General features: G+C 37.3%; 1 protein-coding gene across 1 annotated transcript; it reads right to left on the reverse strand.

Annotated features, from left to right (window-relative positions):
• Positions 1 to 127: 127 nt before the first annotated feature.
• LOC114134727 (cytosolic 5'-nucleotidase 1A-like) lies at positions 128 to 8,476 on the reverse strand. Its single transcript, XM_028001492.1, has 6 exons — positions 7,728 to 8,476; positions 6,174 to 6,341; positions 5,899 to 6,028; positions 2,406 to 2,528; positions 2,118 to 2,302; positions 128 to 1,837 (listed from the first exon to the last, which is right to left on the reverse strand). Exons 1-6 carry the CDS (start codon positions 7,848 to 7,850, stop codon positions 1,466 to 1,468), a joined length of 1,101 nt encoding a protein of 366 aa, XP_027857293.1. The 5' UTR covers positions 7,851 to 8,476; the 3' UTR covers positions 128 to 1,465.
• Positions 8,477 to 22,272: the final 13,796 nt, after the last annotated feature.

Below are 22,272 nucleotides of genomic sequence, written 5' to 3' on the forward strand. Positions count from 1 at the left end.
GAATGTCCACTTCAGGCTTTTACAGATGTTTTACTGAGAAGCCTGACGTAATTAATGATCTTTGAAAAACAGAGCTCTGTCGCCCCCTGCTGACAATTGAAAAGAAATTTAGACAAAATCCCTTTGGTATATTTGTAAAAACTCATTCAAAGAGTTTCTCTCTTGATCTTTATTTAAATAACTTACATAAAAAGATGAGGAGAAGCTAATTTCCACAGCAATTAATAGATAAGCAAATAAATAAAATCACCGTTCTGATGAGAGAACTGGATGCAATGATTTGTTTAATGAACTCATTTGGTTTTAAAAGCGATGATATTGCACACTCCTTTACAGAAACTGACACAAATTCCACATTTAACAGCAAACATTACCTTCACCACAAGTCTGTGTTGCCATAACATTTTAAACATCACGTAAGGCAGGCTTTAGCATTGGACATGGTTAACATTCAGAAACAAGCAGCAAACATGAAGAATGTAGCCGTGATTTTAACAAATGCTGAAGCCGCTGTGGCCTACATAATCTATCGATCAAGGGCAAACAAATTCAAAAGTGATATTTGCACATGATTTCATGTTTTGAAACAAACATGAACATTAATTATTTTTGCAACAAGTATAATGCACAAAAAACAAACAAAGCACAAAAAGAAGCAGTATCACCTAAAGGAAAGAACTGGGATAAAAGGCACACTTTATGAAGTAGAATTGCACAAATCTCCTAATTTGCATAAAACTGGAACTTACAAAAATAGTCATAATTTTCTTTTTCTTATTTCTCGATAAATACTGGTATTGATGGATCTTTCAGTTTTACTACGTCTATATTTATTTCTTTTTTATTACATTTCTATCTCATGATGGGGGTAAAAATATAAAAATCCAGAAAAATACATACTTTTTGTATATCAGGCACATTTCCAATTGAAAATAACCTTATAAAACATTTATTGTTTTATAGGCTGTTAATAAGTAACAGCCTATAAAAGGCTGTTAATAAATACTTGTATTTGTTAACCTGGAAATGATCATTTCCAGGTCAGTTTTGATCCAGTAATGAAATAATCCTATAGCTTCCTCATTTAAAATTTTTAATTAATTTCAAAAAGCGTATTAAAATCTGTTTAATTTCTTTATCAAAAATGTCAAAATGATCACAAATTAATGTTGGTGAATTATTATTAATATGCAAACATTTCTCTGTCAAATGGCTTAATGTTGCTTTAGGACATACAGCTAAAACATATAATAATAAACATTTATCAACTATTTATCTACTCTAAGGTGCTGGTAAGGTTATTACTATAAGTATTTTTTGGTTGATGTAATGATACATATCAAAAAGTGCATCAGTTAGATTTTAAAATTAAAAATCTTTCACTCTTAAACAGTTATTACACTTATCATGCAGCAGGAAATGAATTCTTCGTGGACTCCTGAGCCTCTGAAATGCTACATTTCTGTTACTTAATTGAAGAAATCTCTTTGTCTTTTAGTCCTTTTCTCTCTGGAACCCTTTGAGCGATCCCATAGGGCACATGGCATGCCACTGTTCCCATTTCAGCTGCTCCTTCCACGTGAAACATCTGGTCGTCAAAGAAGATGTGCGGCCTTATCTTCTCTAAGATGGGACCCTTAGGTGCCCCTGCGAGAAAAAGGGCCTCGTCGATCTCTAGACCCCAAGACCGCAGAGTTTTTAGGGCTCTGGCGCCGGAACTGGCTGCACTGCGAGCCGTCACCAGGTAGGTCCTAATGGGGCAGTCCATGCGCTGGCCTTTGGCATAAAACTTCTTCTGGAGCTTTCCTAAAACTTCCAGGAAGCCTTTCAATGGTCCCTGTGGGAAGAATAGAATAAAGTAGGTGATATACTCCACACTTTGAAATTCTGAACTTAGCCAAAACATTTGCATTTGACTTCAAAAACTTCAAAGAAAGAGAGTTATACTTATTAGACTAAGAGCTCTCTGTAGATACTCAAATATTTGTACTGTTTCCACAGTACTATGAAACAATTTAGGAATAATGCAAACAAGAATCAATGTTGCATTATCATTTATGTAACTATACAAAAACAGGTTTATGGCAATGATAAGTGCCCCATTTTGTGTACTTTACATGGTCCAAAGGCTTGTTCTCGTGAGCCTTCTCATGCTCAAAGAACTTGTCCAGTCCGTGAGCCTTATAAATCTGCTCCGATTCATCTGAGAAGAGCACGGCATCTCCATCAAAAGCAACGCGGAGCTGAGTCTCTGACACTTCTGTCATCTTCTCCGGGGTAAACATGGTGGCTGCTGCTATACCTGGTTCACAACACATTTCACACACATATAACTCGTCAAAAATAAACAAGTCAAATGTCGTATTTGGAGACCTAGAGTGTAGGTCCCTCTGTGTTTATGATACCTTGTTCCAGAGCTTCGTGAACTTTGACTGGGTCAGAAGACAAGTAGAGGTTGGTGTTGTAGGCCTTTAAATAACCGATGGGACTGTTTCCTCCAGTCATACAGAATCGCTCAATGAACAACTCTGGAAGAGAAGAAACGTAATGAATGTTCACAAATCTGCAGATGTGCACATTCAAATGCACAAATGCAGATGTTTGACCCAGGCTAACCTGGCAGTTTAATCACCATTTTTTTTTGCATAAAAATGGCTCAAAGGAATCAAATCTCGGTTGCAGACCGATGTCAGGGTGAGAGAGTTGTTGCCTGTACCAGTCCTTCAGCTACAGATACTCTCATTGCTCTCTTCCAAAAAGAGCGCAATGGCAATGATGGCAATGAGTTGCCATCAAAAAACTTTAGCAGGAATGGTACCAGAAGAACTGCACAAGAAATATACTAGTCATATGCATAAATATTACCTTATCAGTTTTACCTTCAGTCAATATTAATATTAAAAATGCAAAAACGCAATTTCTTTGGTTTTGTTCAGTAGTATGATTCCAATGCAAACTTAAAGAATCTGCAGATGCAAGTTGTCCAATTATACCACTGCTGTTAATCTGAAGCAACTGAGTTGTGCGCCGTAACCAGAACTCCTGGGTAATGCTGCCTTTATATTCAAAAATAGCACAGACATGACAGAAAATCCCTCTCAAAGCTTGTAAGATTTATTCCTTTGTGTTGCATTGTTATGTGTGAACGATGAGAAAGATCCCACTGTAACGACAGTCAGTCCCAGTTCAGCCAGCAGGAAAACACCTCAACACTTTCACACGCACATCAACATAGGAACTGATTGTGATTGTGAATGGGAGATTGTGAACAATTGAGGCTTTAAAAAGTCATTTAATAGTGCAGAATTAGCTGCTCCACTGTGTATTTTTAGATCACATTCTGTTTATTTCTGTTTTTGGAGTCATCTTGTAGTCAGCAGCAACATCTGGACTTCATTTACAATATTTCATTACTGACCTGAAGAGAACTTATGAGGGAATAAAAAGACCCAGCTGCTGAGACACTCTGCTTTTTGTTACGTCCAACAAGGGCACAACATGTTTGAGGACAAGTAGGCAAAACTGAGGATTCAAAAAATTTTTTTATTTTAAATCTCTCTTGAACTTTTCTTTTGGTTCAGCTGCTTTAATTCTCTGTGGAGGAAAGAGAGAGAATTAAACGTCCTCAGTTCCCTGTGTCCCAAAAACAAAGAAAGGAACAAACAAAAATCCCAAAAGTATAAACAGAAAGGTGGACCTGGTGAGCCGATCAAAAAGAACAAAACGGTACAGCGAAAAGGAATTATCCAAACTCCAACGAATGTTAAACATAAGTCATTCAACTAAAGTCAGTACAAAACAATCTAGAAAGAAAAAAAGCAAAAATGATTATAATGTGCCCGAAGCACATAACACTTTTATACATCGGAAGATGGATCCACAGACTATTCTAACGGAGAGCTACAACCAGTCATGAAGAATAAAAGAATAGATGTTATAAGCATAACATCTAAGTGTAATATTTTCATTCCCTCAGATTAACGTGAAAATAATCTCTAAGAGGAAGGAAGGGCAAACCTGGGTCAAACTGTGGCAGTTTAATCTCGGTCACAGATCTGTTTCCAAATCTTCTGTAAATCACTTATCACCTGCTTAGTCTCTTGAATAAAACCCAATTCATCATCAAGCTCTTCCAACACATCTGCAGTTTGTTGTTTGCTGTCCTGTTTTATTTTTGACTCTAACTTCAGTGATGTGCGAAGAACGTCAAAGCAGTCAGTGAGGTTACCGTGAGTACATTTTAAGAGAGCTACATAAAGAGATATAAAATACCTCTCTAAAGAGGTTTTTTCTTCAGATTTGTACATAGGTTTATGAATAAGGTAAAGAAATCTCTGAATGCTTCTGAGGATATGACTGTTTTGCTTTTTTAAGAATGTCATCCTGTTAAAACTGCTGCTGCTTTCAATTGTTTTGATCAGCAGATTTAGCAGCAAAATGGATAATCCTGCATACTTGAACAAACACACTTAACAGTATAAAGTGAGGCGTCATAAATATTTAATTTACTCTACAGCAGACAGGATAATGGCTGAAGTGGTGGGAGGAGAAAATAATATATAAAGGACACTACAAGATAATCTGTTCAGGTTTTGCTCTATTTTAGAAATCTCAACCTACTTTCTGTTCGTTCTGCAAACCTGCTTGTTTTTAAATGCACCGATTTATATCTAAATTACTTTTTATTTCAAATTTAATTTAATCAGATTAAAGTAAGACAGATTAAATTTAAGCTGATTTAAAATAACAGTAATAATAATAATAATTTAAATTATATAATTTAATAAAAAGAGCCATTTATTTAGAGACGTCTTTCTGACATAACAAAAAGAAGTAGATAAAAAAAATAAATAAAAAAAACTTGTGTTTATGTTCAGTGTAAAGCAAACAACTTAATGAAAAGCAGCACTGGTCAGGAATATGGCATAAAATACTTAAAAATATAACCAAATCCATTTTTTGTACATTTCTTTCTAGACAAATTAGAATATTATTAAAAACATATTTGTTTCACTTATGTGGTTTAAAAGTCAAACTCATAAAAGGAATTTTTTTCACATAGAGAGCTATTTATTTTGCGAGCATTTTTTTTCTATTGCTTTTGATGATTGTGTCTAATAAAACACAAAACTCTGTTTCTCAGAAGATTAGAAATTATTATATAAGACCAGAAAATTAATTTTTTGTTGATTTTTTTTTTCACGTAATACTTGATTCTACCCGATAGCAATAACAAAACTAAATGCAATCAAAAACAACCATTAATCATCATAAATGATGTATGTGAGAATGTGGCTGTTCTTATTTATTGGTTTTTGTTTTTTCTTGTTTATATTTTTTGCCAGTTGTTTGTTGATTCTTGCGTTGTGTGTGAATTGTGAGACAGTTATTTTTTGTTTTTGGGCATGTGCACTGACTGATGGCACATTTTGAATTTCGTTGTCCTTGTGACAATGACAATAAAGATTTATCTTATCTTATCTTATTGAGGTTCTTTTTGTCATAATTACTGCTTCACTGAAACGGGCCAGGTAGATTAATTATCAGCATCTGGCTCTGCTGAGGCAGGAAGCCCAGGTGGTTTCAGTAGCACCCTTTGATCACATGACATTTGAATCAGCTGCATTGTTGGGCCTTATGTCTCTTATCTTCCTCCTAATTCATACCCTAAAGATTTTCTATTCAGTTTACCTCAGGTGTGTAAATTGGGCCAAATTAAACACTGTACTTTCAGCTTTCACTCAACTTTTAATTAATATGCGTCCTGTCTCTGTGTGGTTCTTGAAGGGGTTTTTGGAGGGTTGTAAAGAATAATAAAAGCATCAAGTTGCCCTGTAGTATAGGTGACAGTAGGAAAGCCTTCACATGCTAGGAATGATCAGTGTATCAACAACTTACGGTGATGATTGATGGTATTGATGAGTCTCAGGCCGACATAAGCGTGGTTGTTGGTGATGAGAACAACGTCAAAGAGCTCCTCACTCTCAGGATAAAGGTCCCTCAGCTGAGTGTTGACTGCCTCCAGGGCCTGGGAATAAAACCAAACCAGATGTGTGTTAAACTAAAGGATTGTTTGAATTCAGTGCAATAAGGAGATAATTGAGAGGGAATCAAAGCAATGACACACCAAACACTGGCTTTGAAAATCAGCTTTCATTCAACGGCCCTCTGACCTTGACAAAGGAGAAGGCCGGTCCGGGGCTGAAAGGCTCGGTTTCATGCGCCACCTGATACTTGATGTACTCCTCCATGCCCTGCTGCTCGAAGATCTGCTGCTCCTTATCCATGTTGAAGAGGACTCTGGACGACACAGCGATGGTGATAGAGTTCTCTGGCTTGGGCTGGAGGGTCGCAGGTTTAACACACGTCATTTTAAACTGGACCTGTTATTTCTACGTAATTATCTAAATCTATGCTGGGAAGAACAGACAGAACAAAAGTAAAGCGAGAGAACTGCTGCGACTGAAAGTGAGTGTGACATGAAATGCCTTCCGATACTGATAATGCTGCTTCACATACCAGAGTTTTGACCCTGTTAACTCTTTGAGTGTCTGTTGCCCACTGTAGCGTTCACTTGATTACGTTTGAACACATTTTTATGAGAATTTTAAAATACTGTCTTAACTGCAGCTTTAACCTGTTTGCTGGATGAGACAACAAATATAATAAACATTCATTTTTTTAGGGTTGTGTTTTAATTTTTTATGGAGCATATGTTGCTCATTTACTGGAATTCACCATAAAATATCTCTAGTACAGATTTTCACACAATTATGGCAAATAATACTGATTTGACAGTCATCGAGCAGATAGTCACTGACATCATTCACAGGGATGAGATTAAGGTAATGATAAGCATGCTTTATCCAAGTATATCATTGGACGGTTGAGTGCAAGGAAAAACTGTGATAAAAAATATAAAGCTGTGTAATAAAATGTTGTTGTTTTTTTTCAGAAGACTCTAGACAATTTCATGCTTCCATTCCTCTGACAAACTTGATGGACATGTGTTCATTTTCCAGTATGACATAACACCTGCTCACCTGACCAAACAAATCAAAATTTCCCTTATGTTGCTTTATCTAGACGTTTTTGATTGCCTTCACTCTGGGCTGCACTGATGTAATATTTCATGTAAAGTAACTTTCAGGCAAGTATAGGGGGGATATGCTGTGCACTACGCAAACTGAGCTGATATTTCTATGATATACCTAATTTATTTTATTGAGAAGTGGAATTTTCAGTTATAAGTTGTAATCCTCAAAATTATCTCAATTAATTGTGGATATTTACTTTGAGATGCAGAAGCTTGTCTGTGAGCTGCGTTAGCCGGTCACACTCAGGTCACTGTTTGTCTTTATCTACCCTGCTGATCTGAAACATGACCTCTGCAGCTTGCTCGTTTGTAAGCTGGTACAATGGAGCATCCGATCCTGTTTCACATAGAATCGTCAATTTTATTTACAACGAGCTGGAACCTTTAAATAATTAATTGGCTATTGACACCAATTTCAAACTTTTCAGTGAAAAACATTTTAGATAAAATTTAAATATTCCCTTTGTTGCTCTTGTCTAAGTTACAATAAATTACGGCCACTCTGAAATGATTTAACGCATATACTATGTCTGACTTCATTTTGACCTAATATAATAATTACCTTTACCAACCCTCTTTATGCTCTAGCCAATCCAGTATTAGGGATGATGAAATCTATAGAGATACTCACAGTTTTTTTTGAGGGTGTGGATGGCTTCAAAAGTGCCTTAGCATCTTCCGATGAGTTCTGGCTGCCGTTCTTGACCACATCTTGTCCACTGATTGTCAGAGTCTGAATGCTGCTTCGGCTCATTGTACTGCTTCAGTTCACAGCTCACACTCAGGATCACACCGAGTCCCAGTGTGTGTCCCCCCCTACCCCCCTTTTTTTAAATGTACTTTAAAAATACTCTTATAGCAAAAGCTCCAAACAAAATTCACTCTTCCCAAATTTAATGCAGTCTTGCAGCCATCAACACGTGAGCTCCTGAGGCACTTAGATATAGAAATATGACATACTGCAGTAAAGAAGGAGGATGCAGACAAGATTCAAGCTGTGACCTTGGTTTGATATATCCACCATCGTTTGGAGGAAAATCCTGGATCGGGTCTTCAGTGCTGCACTATGCTCTCCTCTTTTGCACACTCTGTCCTGACTTCAAGCCATTCTGCATCCTCCCACCATTAACTCTTTCAGTGTCAGACTCCCCTGAGTCATAGCAGAGCATGTGATTTAATCTAGCTGACAACCGGTTGCTGCGCACTATGGGACATTAACCGTCTGAGTGTCCTGGTACGTAAAATGTCTTTATCTTTCACCTCTCCTCATGCAACAGCTGACTCACAATTTTCTATCAGATCACGTTTGTCCGTCAGAAGGTGTTAAGTATTACAGCAAAAGGTACACTGTAGATAAACTATTTCATAATCCTGCAAAGCATTGTGGGAACTGCAGTCCATCTTGGCTCTCTCGTTCAGAGTCTCTTGAAACCTCGCCAGGTTGTCGCAGGGACTGAATTACAAAGCAGCAGTCCCAGTTTCCAGGCAACAAGCATGGAGTCGAAGCAAATGGGACACTCCCATACTTTCTATACATCTGATTGGCTGCATGGACTCCATTTGAAATACATCATCCTCCAACCCCAGCATCCAGAAACAGGCAGGTGAGGCAAGGAGGAAAGATGAAAGTAGATGCTGTGCTTTGAAGAGCATTAAATTATCATTAATAGAGTTAATTTAGCTTTTATCAAACCAGAAGGCAAAGTGGTTTCTGGCAGGAGATACTAAGCAGGACCATGGATTAACTAAAGGAAGAAAAAATAAAACAGACACACTTTTAAAGATAACAGACCACCACAAGCATCGTCTTTATACGACTAGCACTTTTAGAATAAAACATTGAATTGTTATATATTTTGGTATTTATGTTACTTTCTGTGTTGGACCAAAACTAAATGCATAAAATACAAACTAAATTTCTGATATAGTTAAAGAATTTAAAAAATATCAGAAAAGGTGTAAACTTATTTCAAAGATATAATATTGGTTTCCTTAAAATACTTAATGTATCAGAGGTGTATTTCAAAGAAACAAGGGGAAAAAATTATTTTACCAGCAAAAAAAGCACATCTATATGTCTGTTACCGGTATATAGATATAGATAGTGATCAATACATATGGTTTAGTAATATTAGATGTAGAGAAATTTTATAAAATTTATTTTAAAAAATTATAAATTTTTAATGAAATTTATAAAGAATTTTAAAAAGCAATAAGAAATTTGATTTAAAAAAACTACAATTTGTATATCTAATACAAATTTCACAGATTTTTTTAATTAGAAACTTTACAAAGTATGGCGCAATAAATGAAGTAAGACTGGCGATTCTGTAAGCAGTCACCTCTTGCAGTTGATAGTTAGAGCCACTAGAGTGCAGCAGAGGGCCAATAGTTCCTCCCTTAATGCTTCAGTTTCATTCATACCTTTGGGTGGCTGTAGACAAAGAGGATGTGAAAGAAACACTGTTAGAGGAAGTTGACTAAAAACTTTGTGTTCTAGTATCTTTAAAAATGCAGCTAGTATGCTGAGTCAATCAAAAAGGGGGGATCCTGAATCTATGGTTTCATATTACATACATTTCCTGATTTACAAGAAATAACTTAAGTGTAGTAGTAGAGATAAAATTACTTCTTGAATATCTTTGCAAAAATAAAAAGGTGACACATTAACTTCCATGGTTTTATAAGTGTTGGAGTTCTGAGTTAAAGAGCAAGCCTCTGATTTCTGTCTGTCTTTGTGTCGGAGCCCAAAGCTCAAATGGGGTTAACAGGGCATGGAGACAGTTGGGCCGCACCCTCTGAGCTGATTTGAATAGCACCGGCTTTTTGGCGCGAGGTTGAGGGTAGGCCGTCTTTCTTCATGCCGGCTGTGCGGCCACTCCTCCCTCCCTGCCCTTGCTGAGCACCCTGCAGTGGCGGGAAACACTGGCGGGAAAGAAAAGCGGTAAAAGGCGGGTTTTGGGGGGGGCTTTAGCAAACCTGTGCTGTACCTTGGAAACATGTCAGACATTAGAGGACACCTCGGAAACAAAGATCAATAGGGAAAAAAAGCAGGAAGAAAGAAAGCAACTCAACTCTACCTCTTGTTTCTGCTTTAAACTGGAAGACAGATAAAGATAGCTGTGGGTGGAGACAAAGAACTGAGCATGGGAGGAGAAGACCAGAACAAAGAGGGTAGCAGCCTGGACAACCCCCCCTACTCTTTACATGGCCCCACCCCCCTAACACAGCCTGGAGGCTTGAAGCAAGCCAAATGACTATTATAACCTTAATCAGACCTTTAAAGCAGCTACTCAGGCATGTTCACCACCACTAGATTCTTTGTTCTCAAAAGGATTCTGCTTAAACAATGCACCATAACCAAAGTTGAGTAAAGGTCTTTCTTTCTTTTACTGCTGAGAACAGCCTTCAAGCTCCAAACTAAAGGATCCGGGGAAAAAAAGTTCATTTGCGGACCTGGCAGCGCAGGCAATCAGCAGTCACATAATTGGATTTGTTGTTATTTGCTTTCAGAGATTGAGGGCTACCCCAGCCTCCTAATCCATTTTACCAGTAAAACAGGTATCACCTGAGTGGGAGTCAGTGTGGCAAATTTCACCTATTACAGAGCAAAATAAGCAGCGGTTCCTCCTCACTTCCTGCCTCCAATGAGTTTAACACAAAAACAGGAAGCCTGCAGAGCTTGTGCATTTCCTAGATCTTATTACGCTGCGTCTTTTCTTGTGTTTCACACATACCAGCCTTCAGTGGGGTGAGCGAAGGAAAACAGAGGTAGTGATTGTTACATAAGCAACATGGTATGATGATCTATTGGAGGCCCTGACGACAAAAGCAGTTTCATGGAAGAAGGATCTGCAGTCAAAAGAGACAAAAAGTGCAATTAAACACAACTTACATTCCCCATCTGATAAGATACAGCAAGGTATAGTGAAGCATTTATCTGCAGAATGATGCAAATACACCCCAACGCTGCAGTAATATGCAAATAAACAGGACTCCTGACAGAGCAAGATGTAAAAACTAGCAGAGAAGTGTTGGTTGGTGGAGGAGCAACAACTAAGAGGGTTGTTAGGGGTTGAAAGGGGGTAGGGGGAAGGGCAAAGTCTTCAAAGTGGGGCGGTCAGAGGGTGACGGCACTGAAAGGGGCTAAATTCAAAAGATGCAAAAAGAGTCCTAAACTCAACTGAAGCAACCTTACACCGCAGGGCCAAACAAAAGGAACATCTGCCCGCTTGACAAAAGTTTAACACTCACCATAAGAGCACCAGTAGCTCTATTTTGAAGGGCCACAGTCACTTGTCAACAGAGGCAACAAGTTTAAACCTATTTACAGCTTTATTTGGAAGATTTTCAACGTGGCGTTACTTGGAAAAATTGACAGCTGCTTTGGTTATTTTGAGTATGAAAATCATACACAAGTGCACTATAACTGTAACTTGCTTTGAAATCTTTTAGCGTAACTGTTCATTCACAAAGCATTTGGCAGTGTGTGTCTACAAGATGTAACTGGTCCCACAAAGTCAGAATAATCTTCACAAAAATGTGCAAACTGCACAGAGAGAAAGTAAAACTGAAGATTTCTCAGACGGGCCATGTGGTGGAATGTGTAACTCTGTGTTTACTGTCTCTGTGGGGAAAAAGAGGACTGGTAAAGACATGAGGATCCAGTGGTGAAGGTTTCAAAGTAAAATATAGTTGGCGTCTTTTCCAAAAGTACAAAACGTACAAAAACAAACAGTTAAATGTTTCACATCATCAAACACATTTTTACGACAACTTCAGAATTCAAATCCTCCACTCATCTATGAAGGAAAAAAATAGATAAGATTGCCAACCTGCGAAAATATAATTACCATTTCTAATTCAGGACTCAATTGTGACTAACCACAATTCATGGACGGATTAGGATTTAACCCAGCTCTGATTACTGTCACACCTAAAGTATCGACATATCAATTGCCGGTAAGTAAAACCTGGATGACTAAATGAAGTAGACTAAAAGGTCAACAAAGGCATTACATCATGCCTCGATCTAAAGAAATTCAAGAGCAGATGACAAACACTGTCACAGACATTGACAATCAGTCAGCAAATAACCTTTAAAAGTCTTTTAATGACAAATTAATATTATGAAATGGTTCACATTTTGCCTTACTACGACATTTCATATGTTTTAAAAAGTTTATTGATGATTGCTAAGACCTTTGGGAAAACACTCTGGACTGGTGACTCAACCTAGTCGATGGGAGACACAGTTACATTTTTGAAAGCTGCTTTTTGAGCTTGCTCAGTAAACTTTATCCATACTAAAATGTATTTCTCAGTTGGAAAGAATTAGATAATAATAAGTTATAAAAGGCAAATAAAAATCTATCTGTATTAATGAAAATATATGTATCAATTTTACAAGATTTTTTTGGTGCCAGGTTTAGTGCTAGAATTCACATATGGAATATCTTTTCTACTCCACAATATTCTTACAGTGGGTGTCTTGATTTAAACAGTTAAATCTATGCAGTATCTGCATTTTGCTGCATTTTCATCCACTTATAGAATAGAAAGGTGTTAAACTGTAATACTATGTGTGGGAGCCCCAGACTTGCTTAAAAAAATTTACATAAAGAAAAAGAGCATGAGATTAAGCAAATAGGCTGCATGAAGACTACCAAGGCAAAATCTCTGACTGAATCATAACTCACGAGTCCTCAATTATCTACATTGAGTAGATGGCATAAAAATAAAATAAAATTGGAGCATAAAATGAAACAAACATTTATCTGAGGGTTTTCCACCTTCTGCTACTAATTTTGCTTCCAGTCAGTGCTCACATTAGAAAACGTGGAGGCAAGAAAGAGTTGCTAGGATTCAATCCTCTGTGTTTCCTGTAGTCTATCCATTAACCAGCATCATGGCTGAATCACTAAAGTCACTGCTGCCTCTCTGGGGGCCAAAAGCACCATAGAAACAGATTACTCTCATGTCCTAACATAACATTTTCATGTTAATGTTTTTTTTTAAATCTCACAGTAGGTGTTTATACAAAGGTTTGCAAAATTATTCAAACCACAAGTTTTTATTTTCAATTACAATGGAAAACTTTGCTGTGTTTGCAGTTCACACACAAGTTGAGACGAAACAAAACATACACACCTGTATTTGACCTCTCACCTACATGAGCAGACTAATCAATTTGAATGGCATCAGGCAACATTAGATTTAATCATAGCAAACCCTCAGTCCATTAGTGAGTGCTTTTTAATTTTTTTATTTTGTTTTTTTTTTTTTTTTACAATGAATGAACTCACGACCTCACTTGTTGTTACTGTCCTGTCTGTTTATATAAAATTTTCCAATAGATAGAAAATTTCTTCCAAGTGTGAGACAAACCAAAGTATTTGTCTGTTTTTGGTAAATTTAGAAAAACAGAAACTTTAAAATATTCCACAATTAACTGTAAATCACTACTATTAACATTTTAAAGTAAACATCTCTTTTATTTAACGGAATGAGTACATGTCTAAAATAGGTTGAATATAAAAACAGCTGTAGTAATGAGACGTCATAATGGCTAAAGTGATAGACTTTGGACAGCTTGGGATGTACAAGGTCTCAGACAACTGAAGGAAGTGTTTATAATGGGCTGCAAGATGGGGTGTAGCTCTCATATTTTCTCAATTCTGCTTCAGGTTGACCCCTCCCAACTCCACTAGGGACAAGGGTGTACAGAAAATGGACGGATGGATGGATGGATGTTTCAGGCTGGTTGATTAGTCCCTTGTGAAGACTCCATCTCCTCTCCTGGAAGTGTGGTTTTCAGAATAGCTGAGTTCTGGGGCTCTAAGAAATGTAATGCACCATCAAGAGCAGGGGCAAAAACATACTCTGCAAGAACAAACACACGTGTACTCCCATGGCTGCAAGAACAAAAGAAAGTAATTCTATTCTTACAGATTGTGTTTTTAAAAGTACTTGCAGCTTGTTTTTGAAAAGAGGCCGAGTCAACCAGGACATCTTGTGTTCAGTATTTTTGGTTGACAGTATTACATTCATCAATATTTCTGTCGTTCTAATAGGATTTAGTTTTATTTCTTTTCACACACTCTTTAGAGATTCTATTATCTGAAGTTGCCTTCTTCATCTGGGTGGAACTTTCCACTTTGACAATGATCATTTGATTCCTTCATAACCCAAAGTGGGGGCAAACTACAGACACCCAAATGTCTGTGGAAGAAAAAGATTGTAAATGAGTAACATTGAATTTGATTTCTGATTCTGTTGCATCCGAGAGTTGTTATTGTTTCTTATTCGAATTTTAAGACAAAGTATTGAGTGCTCTTTGATTAGATAAATTTCATAAACACATTTTAAATCTTAAGAAATATACAGAAATTATATTCCTTTGATTGTATCAAGGATGACTCAGGAAGAAGGAGAAGACATTCATTATTCTGATAAATATTTTTAGGAGTTATGGGACTGGATTGTTTTGGGAATGTTAATACATTTCAACATATGTCATATCTTTATATATTTTATTACATATTTTATTTGGATTTTATATGACAGACCAACACAAAGTCATGCATAATTGTGAAGTCAAAGAAAAATTATGCATTTTTACTGTTTTTAACAAGTAAAAAGCAAAATGTTAAACTGTATTTAACCACTTTTACTTAGATTATCTCAAATAAATCTGATTCAGTGCAGCCTTTACAGGCCACTTGTCTGTTTCTGTTATTTGAACTCAAAGTAATATAATTATTGTTCTTTTGAGTTAATTTATCATGTAAAATTTGTAAAAAAAAAAAAAACAAAAACACACAAAACATTTTTTTAACAATGAAATAAAATAAGGAATAAAGTAATAAAATATGGGAGATTCACACAATCCCTAAGAAAATACCCCTAAGCCTTTTTTTGTATAAGTTTAACATGAAGATGAGTCCCGGGCAGCTCCCCCAGACGGGAATGATTTGAAGAACTTTTGATGCGTTTTTTTATAATCAGATAGTGTCTGGACCCAGATGGTACAAGCGTTTGCACTAACAGGATTAGGATTAGCTTTAGATTAGATTATTACCTTCTTGAGTTTGTCTCTGAAACTACTAACCTTACCTCCCAAGCAAGAGGCGCAGTAAAAGATTAAAGAAATTAAAAATCCTCCAGAAAAATACAAAAGGTTTGACAAATTACACTGCATGTGCCCCTCATAATTATTTGACTTTACAGTGGATCCATTTACTTGTCTGTTTAAGGTTTAAAGTAAAACACAGATTTTAGAGTAGTCAGCTGGGGCCAGATGTATCCAAGAGGAACATGCAGAGTCTGAATCATCGCTGTTATGTAACTTGGGCCTTAGCAAGGGGAGGGCATATAGCATGAAGGGGGAGTAAAACCCAAAACAGACCACTGACCTAGATCAGCAAATGGTGGAGATAAGTACCTGAGGAGAGGGAGGCAACATGGAACAGCCGGGTTAAAGAGAAAGACATGAAATCGGATTAAAGTAAGACGAAGAAAAATGTGATGAGTTTCCATGCCAACATGTGGTTTCTGCTTTGCTGGAAACAGCATCTGAGTGGTTGTGAGCTACAGTGACACAAGCGGGCAGGAATGTGGGTCAGTAGGCAGCAGAGTTTGACAACTGAGACCGGGCCGAGGAAAGTTTTGTTACAAGTGCTGGTGGGTGTGTGTGGAGCGCACACTCATGGCCATCTGTGTTTCTTTTCCCGCTTGTGTTTTCCACATCTTCCTTGACCGTCAGCTGCTTGAAAATAGAATAAGGGGAAGGGTGTGCGTGTTCTGAATTGAGTAAGAGAGGGATGACTATGTCCACTTCTCCTGTGTTCAGAGCTCTACAAACTGATTTGTAGCATTGAGAAGCTCTGTTGAACTGAGTGAAAAAGCATTTGCACTGTACAGAGTTCTTCTGATTTTACATTTATGTTGAAGTCATCAGATTTATGTGACCAATATAACATGAGAAAGCACAAAATGAAATTTTCAAATAATTTCATTTAAGTACAAAGCTTTGTAAAAAACAAACTGGGCCAATGTGGAAAAGTATAACATAATGAATTGTTGCGTCAGCCTTGGTATTAACGACTGCTATCAAGTGTTTGTAATAGCTGGCAATGAGTCCTTTACAGAAGATTTGCCCCACTATGCTTTGCAGAATTATTTCAATTAGTCTACAGAGGATATTGAAGCATGAACAATCTGTTAACAGGTACACCACAGTGGCGGCGTTGAGTCGATTCAAGTGACTTAAAAGTTGGGCTCGAGTTAAAAATTAAATGACCATGTACTTGACTTGATAAAATCGTTAAAGACGTTGGACCTCCACTCCAATGACTCAATTTCAGTATGATTTGAACCTTTTGACCTAAAGAAAATTGAGAATTTACACCAAACAATGTTTTTACAAAGGAAGGAGTCAGGTGTGATATGATGGAACCATGACAGGTAAACAATGCAGCCTACTTTGTTCAGCCTGCCCCTGATATTTTCCAATATTTCCTCCTGTTGTTCTGTGTGATTGAGACAAATGATTTCATTACTAATGAAATAAGATTATTAATATTATGTTGTGTTTAATTGATTTACCAATAATGTTTATTTCTTGTTTTATTATTGTTGTTGTCATTTATTCTTGGTATTTTATTTGAGATTTAAAATTGCTGACAACATAAAAGCCAGTTTTTGCTGTTTCTGTATAATAGTGTTGCTGCAAATGTGACCTGCAAGTTTTAAATAAATCCACCTCAACCTTATTTTGTTGTCATGCCTCCTTTTAAATATTGAGCCTCTGCTGGTTAAAGTGACATTGCAACAAAAATCTCTTTGCATCTACTTTGCTGCTAATCTGCTCTTCTTCTGCCATATGCGATGACAGTGAAGACTATGTCAGCCAGTGTGCCTTGACTTTGGACTTTCATCCCTCTACTTGGGTCTTGTAGAGGGATGACTACAAGAGTAATCTTTAATCTTGTAGTCATCTTGACTTGAGATTTTCTCAAATCAAGCTGTATTGCAGCTGAATATGCACATATAGATCCAGACTTTGATTAGCCCACTATAAAACCTGCAACTGGTTGATTTTTGGGGGTATTGGGGATCCTCAGAGGAGGAGGACTTCCTGGTGTGCATCAACAATGGCCTTTAATCCTGGTCCCCAGGCAGCACAGGCAAACAAAAGCATCCCAGTTCCACCACCACCATGTTTGACTTGAGGATCATTAAAATTTGGAGGGTAAGCGTAGGATGTCTTCCTTTTCCTTTTTGTTTAGACGTAGTTTTTTCACTGTAATGCTCTTCAAAAACATTTTTGCCCACCCTCTTTGTAATTGTTGAATCACCATTGACACTAACTGTCGCACGTAAGGCCTGCACTTAACGTTCAGGATACTTTTGTGTTGATTTTATTAAGACGACTGCTCCTGGGGGAGGTTCACTGCTGTTCAGTGTCTGTTCCATTTGGGGATAATGGGTCTCAATGTGGTTTGCTGGAGTCAGCTTCTTTTTAAGTGATTTCTCAATTATAAATGTCTGGTAGTAATCAGGTTTGGGTGTGGTGAGTAAAATCAAAGAGAAAGTGGTTAGTGGTTAGTCACTGTAAATTCATGCTTTGACAAGGGAAATTATCTTTTTCACAAACGGCCAGGCTGGGTAGATTTTTCCTTTAAAAAAACATATATATATAATTAAATTTTTTTTTTTTAATTTAGTAATTATTTTTAAATTTGTTTTTTTTGGTACTCTCATTATCATTATTTGATATTAACATTTATGTGGTGATCAGGAACACGTAAAAGTAATTCATTACTTTATGGTTTATCTTAAGTTTTACACTTGTGAAATAATTCTTATTAAAGGTAGCTTGCATAATCCTGACATTCATTCAGACATCACGTTTTCAGCAAAACACTTTAATGTCACAAAAATAATCACAATTTGAAAATTCATGATCATCTGTCATAAGAGATTTTTTATTGCAAAATTTAATCTACAGACTTTTATTTTCTAAGTGCTTCCTGTATTTAGTCAAATTTTATGAATGGGTGTCATCCATGTCCGGATGTTTGTGGTTATGCCTTGTGGGGTATTTAAAGTAAAAGCAACCCTTTGTTTGGTACCCAATATTTTTCTGTTCTAAAAGATTTTAATTTTTCAACACCGCCTTTGAAAGGCCTCAATGTAAATTGCTTCCTTCAAATAACAAAAAAGTATCCGTCTGAATGAACCGCCTGCCACAAACGACCTGAGAACCACAGTTTATATGGCCCTGCTGTAAAGGACAAGTCAGATCTCTGTGTGATAAACTGTAAATCTAGTAGTCATTCCCTTTTAAAGTTTATACATAGGCTAAACTTTCACCTGTTTCTCCTTGGTCTTTATCACATCGCCCTGTTTACCGCCAGCATGTGGGTCAGAGATAAGCAACTAGTTGTACCTGCGCCTTAAAACCATAAACCCATGCAGAGAGTTTACCTGCATGGGACCGGAACACACCCACTCAGAGATGGTACAAATATTGCTCAATGTGTTTGCGTTATTCCGCCGAAAAAAAAAAAGCAAAACTGCAGAGGTAGGAGAATCTTCACTGCAACAGCAAGAGGATGTTAACAGTTGCGAAAGTTGATGACAATCTCACTTTTCAGGAATGAAGACGCAATGTTGTTGTTTTATTTTCTAATCTTTTTTAAATATTTTCTCAGTGAAAAGCGATGCATAGTGGACGACGGGAACAAGCCTGCAGGTTTTCACTGCGTTTATCTTGCAACCGGTTTATCTGCGAGTAATGCCAGATCGACGAGAACAACGAGTAATTTTTCCAGTCTTGGACACACGCCAGAAACATGATGTGCTCATCTGTTTCTGTGGTTTTTCAGCCAGATTTACTGGTTTGAAACGGTTTTAGGTCCAAAATGCGGAGGCAGAATAGATGTATTCATTACTTAATTCGTGCATGCTTTTTGATTCACTTCTTCAGTACAGCACAGAAGTGAATCACCTAAAATATGTTTGAAAATTTGTACGAATTAACTTGGAGAACTGTCTCCTCAACCAAATCATCAATTTTCTATATTCTCCTCCTTGTTTGTGCTCATCCCAACCATCTATGTGATCTATAACGTCCTAGCTAGAAGTATGCACCCTAACATGAAAGGGTGCTTTGAAAAGACACAGGAGAACATGTGCACAAGCAATCACTTATTCACTTCAGCAGTTCAGCATGGCCAGAAAATCTAGTCTGGCAAGTTAACCGTCAAAGCTGCACAAAAAAGATGGAATAAAGAGATCATCTTCCATCCTCTTTCTCTAAGGAGAAAGTCTGTTTGACACAATGACAAAGCAGCTGAAGAGTTTCTCTTGTCAATATTTGCACACATGGGATGAGCTAAGACCCCCTCTTGAATAGTAAAATGCTTTCTCAATTTTTACATCTGATCTGAAGCCTTTTCACAAGCATTTCCTTGTAACGGACCTTGCAAAAGGAACCTTTTCGTTTTCACTTCTCCAAAAACAAAAAGCACAAGCAGTAAGATGTGATCTTTTGTTCCGGACCTTTATTAATTTTCGTCTACGTCCACCTCACTGTGAAATAAGCACTTTGCATGTTGCTTGTTAAAAAAGGTCATCACATGCAAAGCACATCTCTTGAATAGATCATAGAAAACTTTTATTACCAGTATTGACATCCAGATAGATTATTTCTTGATTTGGTTGAATTTTGTGGTTGTTTTGCAACAGGAAATGCATTAGGCAGGCTTGCTGCTATCTGGTCCAAAACCTGACATTTGAGCGTCATTTTCACTTCCCGAAAGTGGCAGTTTAGGACAATCTTAGGAAGGATCTAGGTGTTTACTAAAACTGCTGTGCATCAGGTTAGAGTTATCTGATATTCTGTTTGACTTTCCATAGAGAAGCACTAAAAATGGTTCAAAGACTTGATTTTATGTTATTGTTTGTGTCTTTTATTACTTTCAACAAAATTTCTTGGGTTCAGATGCCAGTTAAACAGGGGGAATAAAATCGTGTGCATCAAAACAGTTCCAAAAAGGGAAAGTGAACACAAAACAGGTAAAACCATTCCCAAGACGGTTGGAGTTCAGGGTGTGTCGGCCTCCTCTGTCAGACTAGACTACCTGAACCACATGGCTGCTCCAAATTAACTAAACAAATGACAGGAGATCAGAGGTAACTCATTCAGACTTGCAGAGGCTCATCATTGCTGAAGTCATTGTGAAGGCAGCAGAAACTCAAACGTACAAAGTCACTCTGTAATGGGAATTCAATTAAGGTTATGCTGAACTCTGCAACCTAAACACAGTATAGCTTTGAAGAAATTATAAAAACTAAAGCTAAATTTACTTTCTATTTCTTATGTATTTCTCATAAAATCCTAATAAAATCCACTAAGGTTTGGAGTTGTAACTAATAGAAGATATTGAATTAAAAATGTATGTGCAATACCACATTAGACCCCTATTGTGTACACTGGTTTCTCCGATAATTTAAAGTGGGTTGAAAAATGTGTGCATACCAGCAACAAAAATCAAATAATTCAGTTTTTTTGTTTGGGTAAATAGACACGTGTGTGGAGTCCTGTGTGGAAGATGCCCAGCTTGGCACCTCTTTCTGCCACCCACTAACCTATTAAAATACAAAACATATCTGAGATACTTCAGTGGGATATAATCCAGTCCGGTCCCAAACAAAGCAAGCAGCTGACAGGGGACTCCTACTCAAAACATGGGGGCACCAACTTCCCATTGACTGCAACAGATAACCATGGAGGAGCAAAAATAAAGACAATAAACAAAAACAAGTTCAGAGCACAACTGACTGATAATTTATAATATTTTATCTGGTTTTGCTGTAATCATTGCAATCAACAGTGTTGTAAATATTATCAGAACCGGACTTCGGGCTGTTTAGCATTTTTATCAGCACAAGGTTACTGATAATTAGTTATCTTGTGTTATATACATGGCGTGGACGAAATGGACGAAATCGATGAGGAGGTCAAGCGTGCCCGACTGAAGGGACCGAAGACTGGAGCCAATTGAGGAAAACCAGGCTGCCAGTTTCTTTATGGACCTTGTGATTTGTCCTGCTCTTAATAAGGAGAGTATGGACGATGCCACTAATATTCCATACCTGGCTGTGATTTTTTTTAAAATTTGAGACAGAGCAGGACTTTGCTTTGTTTTGATAATAGGGTTTCAAAGGTATTTTGTTTTGAATTCAATCCTTGTTGTGGAAAACTCCCTGCTGGAGCCAGTGTCGTCGTCACACTTGTATTTTGCTTTCTGTGTGTTTGCTCAATTTCTAACCAGTTTATTAATCTATGGATCTGCTTCTGTATTGTTTACAACCGCCTGGGTCACAGTCACAGTGAATTAACAGCAGCAGGGAAGAAACAATTCTGTCTTCCCATCTATTCACAACACAGCAAGAATACTCACTCCCTGATACACTGACTCCCTTCCAGGCATCTGGAGGCTGTTTGGGAAATGACCTGGTTATGGGTCAGCTATATTCTGTCTTAGTGTGGTGAAACAGTCTCAGACAACCTTAGCCAAATCAGACCACACTGGTGTAGACACAGACTTTTGTATGGATCTGTATTCTCTGCTGTGACAATCAGGACTGCATGTAGATGTCCAGAACTACGTTTTAATAATCAGTAAATAGCTGACGATACAGCATGCAGCAAATTTAAGCAAAAAAGTTTTTTTGGGCTCAGTTTTGTCAGTGTGGATATTTGAAGCATTCCTCCTCTCAGAGCGCATACCTGCACTGGATTCAAGTAGCACTTCACACAAGGGGCATTCCTCCAAAGATACTGATTGTATTTATGTGAGTGTGACCTACTTCCTGAGCACATCAGGTGCCCAGCATGCAGCAGCCACTGCAGAGGGGAGGATCCACAACACCACCACACAAATGCGGTCTCCCCTCAAGGGCAAATCTGAAGGATAGAGTCTCATCCTCCTTAGGAGCAGCAGCTGGCATACACATTTAGAGAAGAGACAAACATCAAAATATTTAGGGTAATTATGATAATGTGTGTCCTGAATGGGAAAAGACTATCAACAAATTGACCCACTGATAAAAAAAATAAAAAATAAATTTTAAAAAACCACTGACTTCAGTGCTATCTACATTGT

The sequence above is a fragment of the Xiphophorus couchianus genome, chromosome 19 (assembly GCF_001444195.1).
Source record: "Xiphophorus couchianus chromosome 19, X_couchianus-1.0, whole genome shotgun sequence".
NCBI classification, from domain to species: Eukaryota; Metazoa; Chordata; class Actinopteri; order Cyprinodontiformes; family Poeciliidae; genus Xiphophorus; species Xiphophorus couchianus.

Bases quoted from the DNA above. Each gene is read 5' to 3' on its own strand.
- LOC114134727 (XM_028001492.1), bottom strand. From the start codon at position 7,850: ATGAGCCGAAGCAGCATTCAGACTCTGACAATCAGTGGACAAGATGTG. The intron at 6,029-6,173 runs GTCAGAGGGCCG...TTTTATTCCCAG, and splicing joins CGGCCTTCTCCTTTGTCAAG to GCCCTGGAGGCAGTCAACAC. The intron at 1,838-2,117 runs GTAAAGTACACA...TTCTTCCCACAG, and splicing joins AGAACAAGCCTTTGGACCAT to GGACCATTGAAAGGCTTCCT.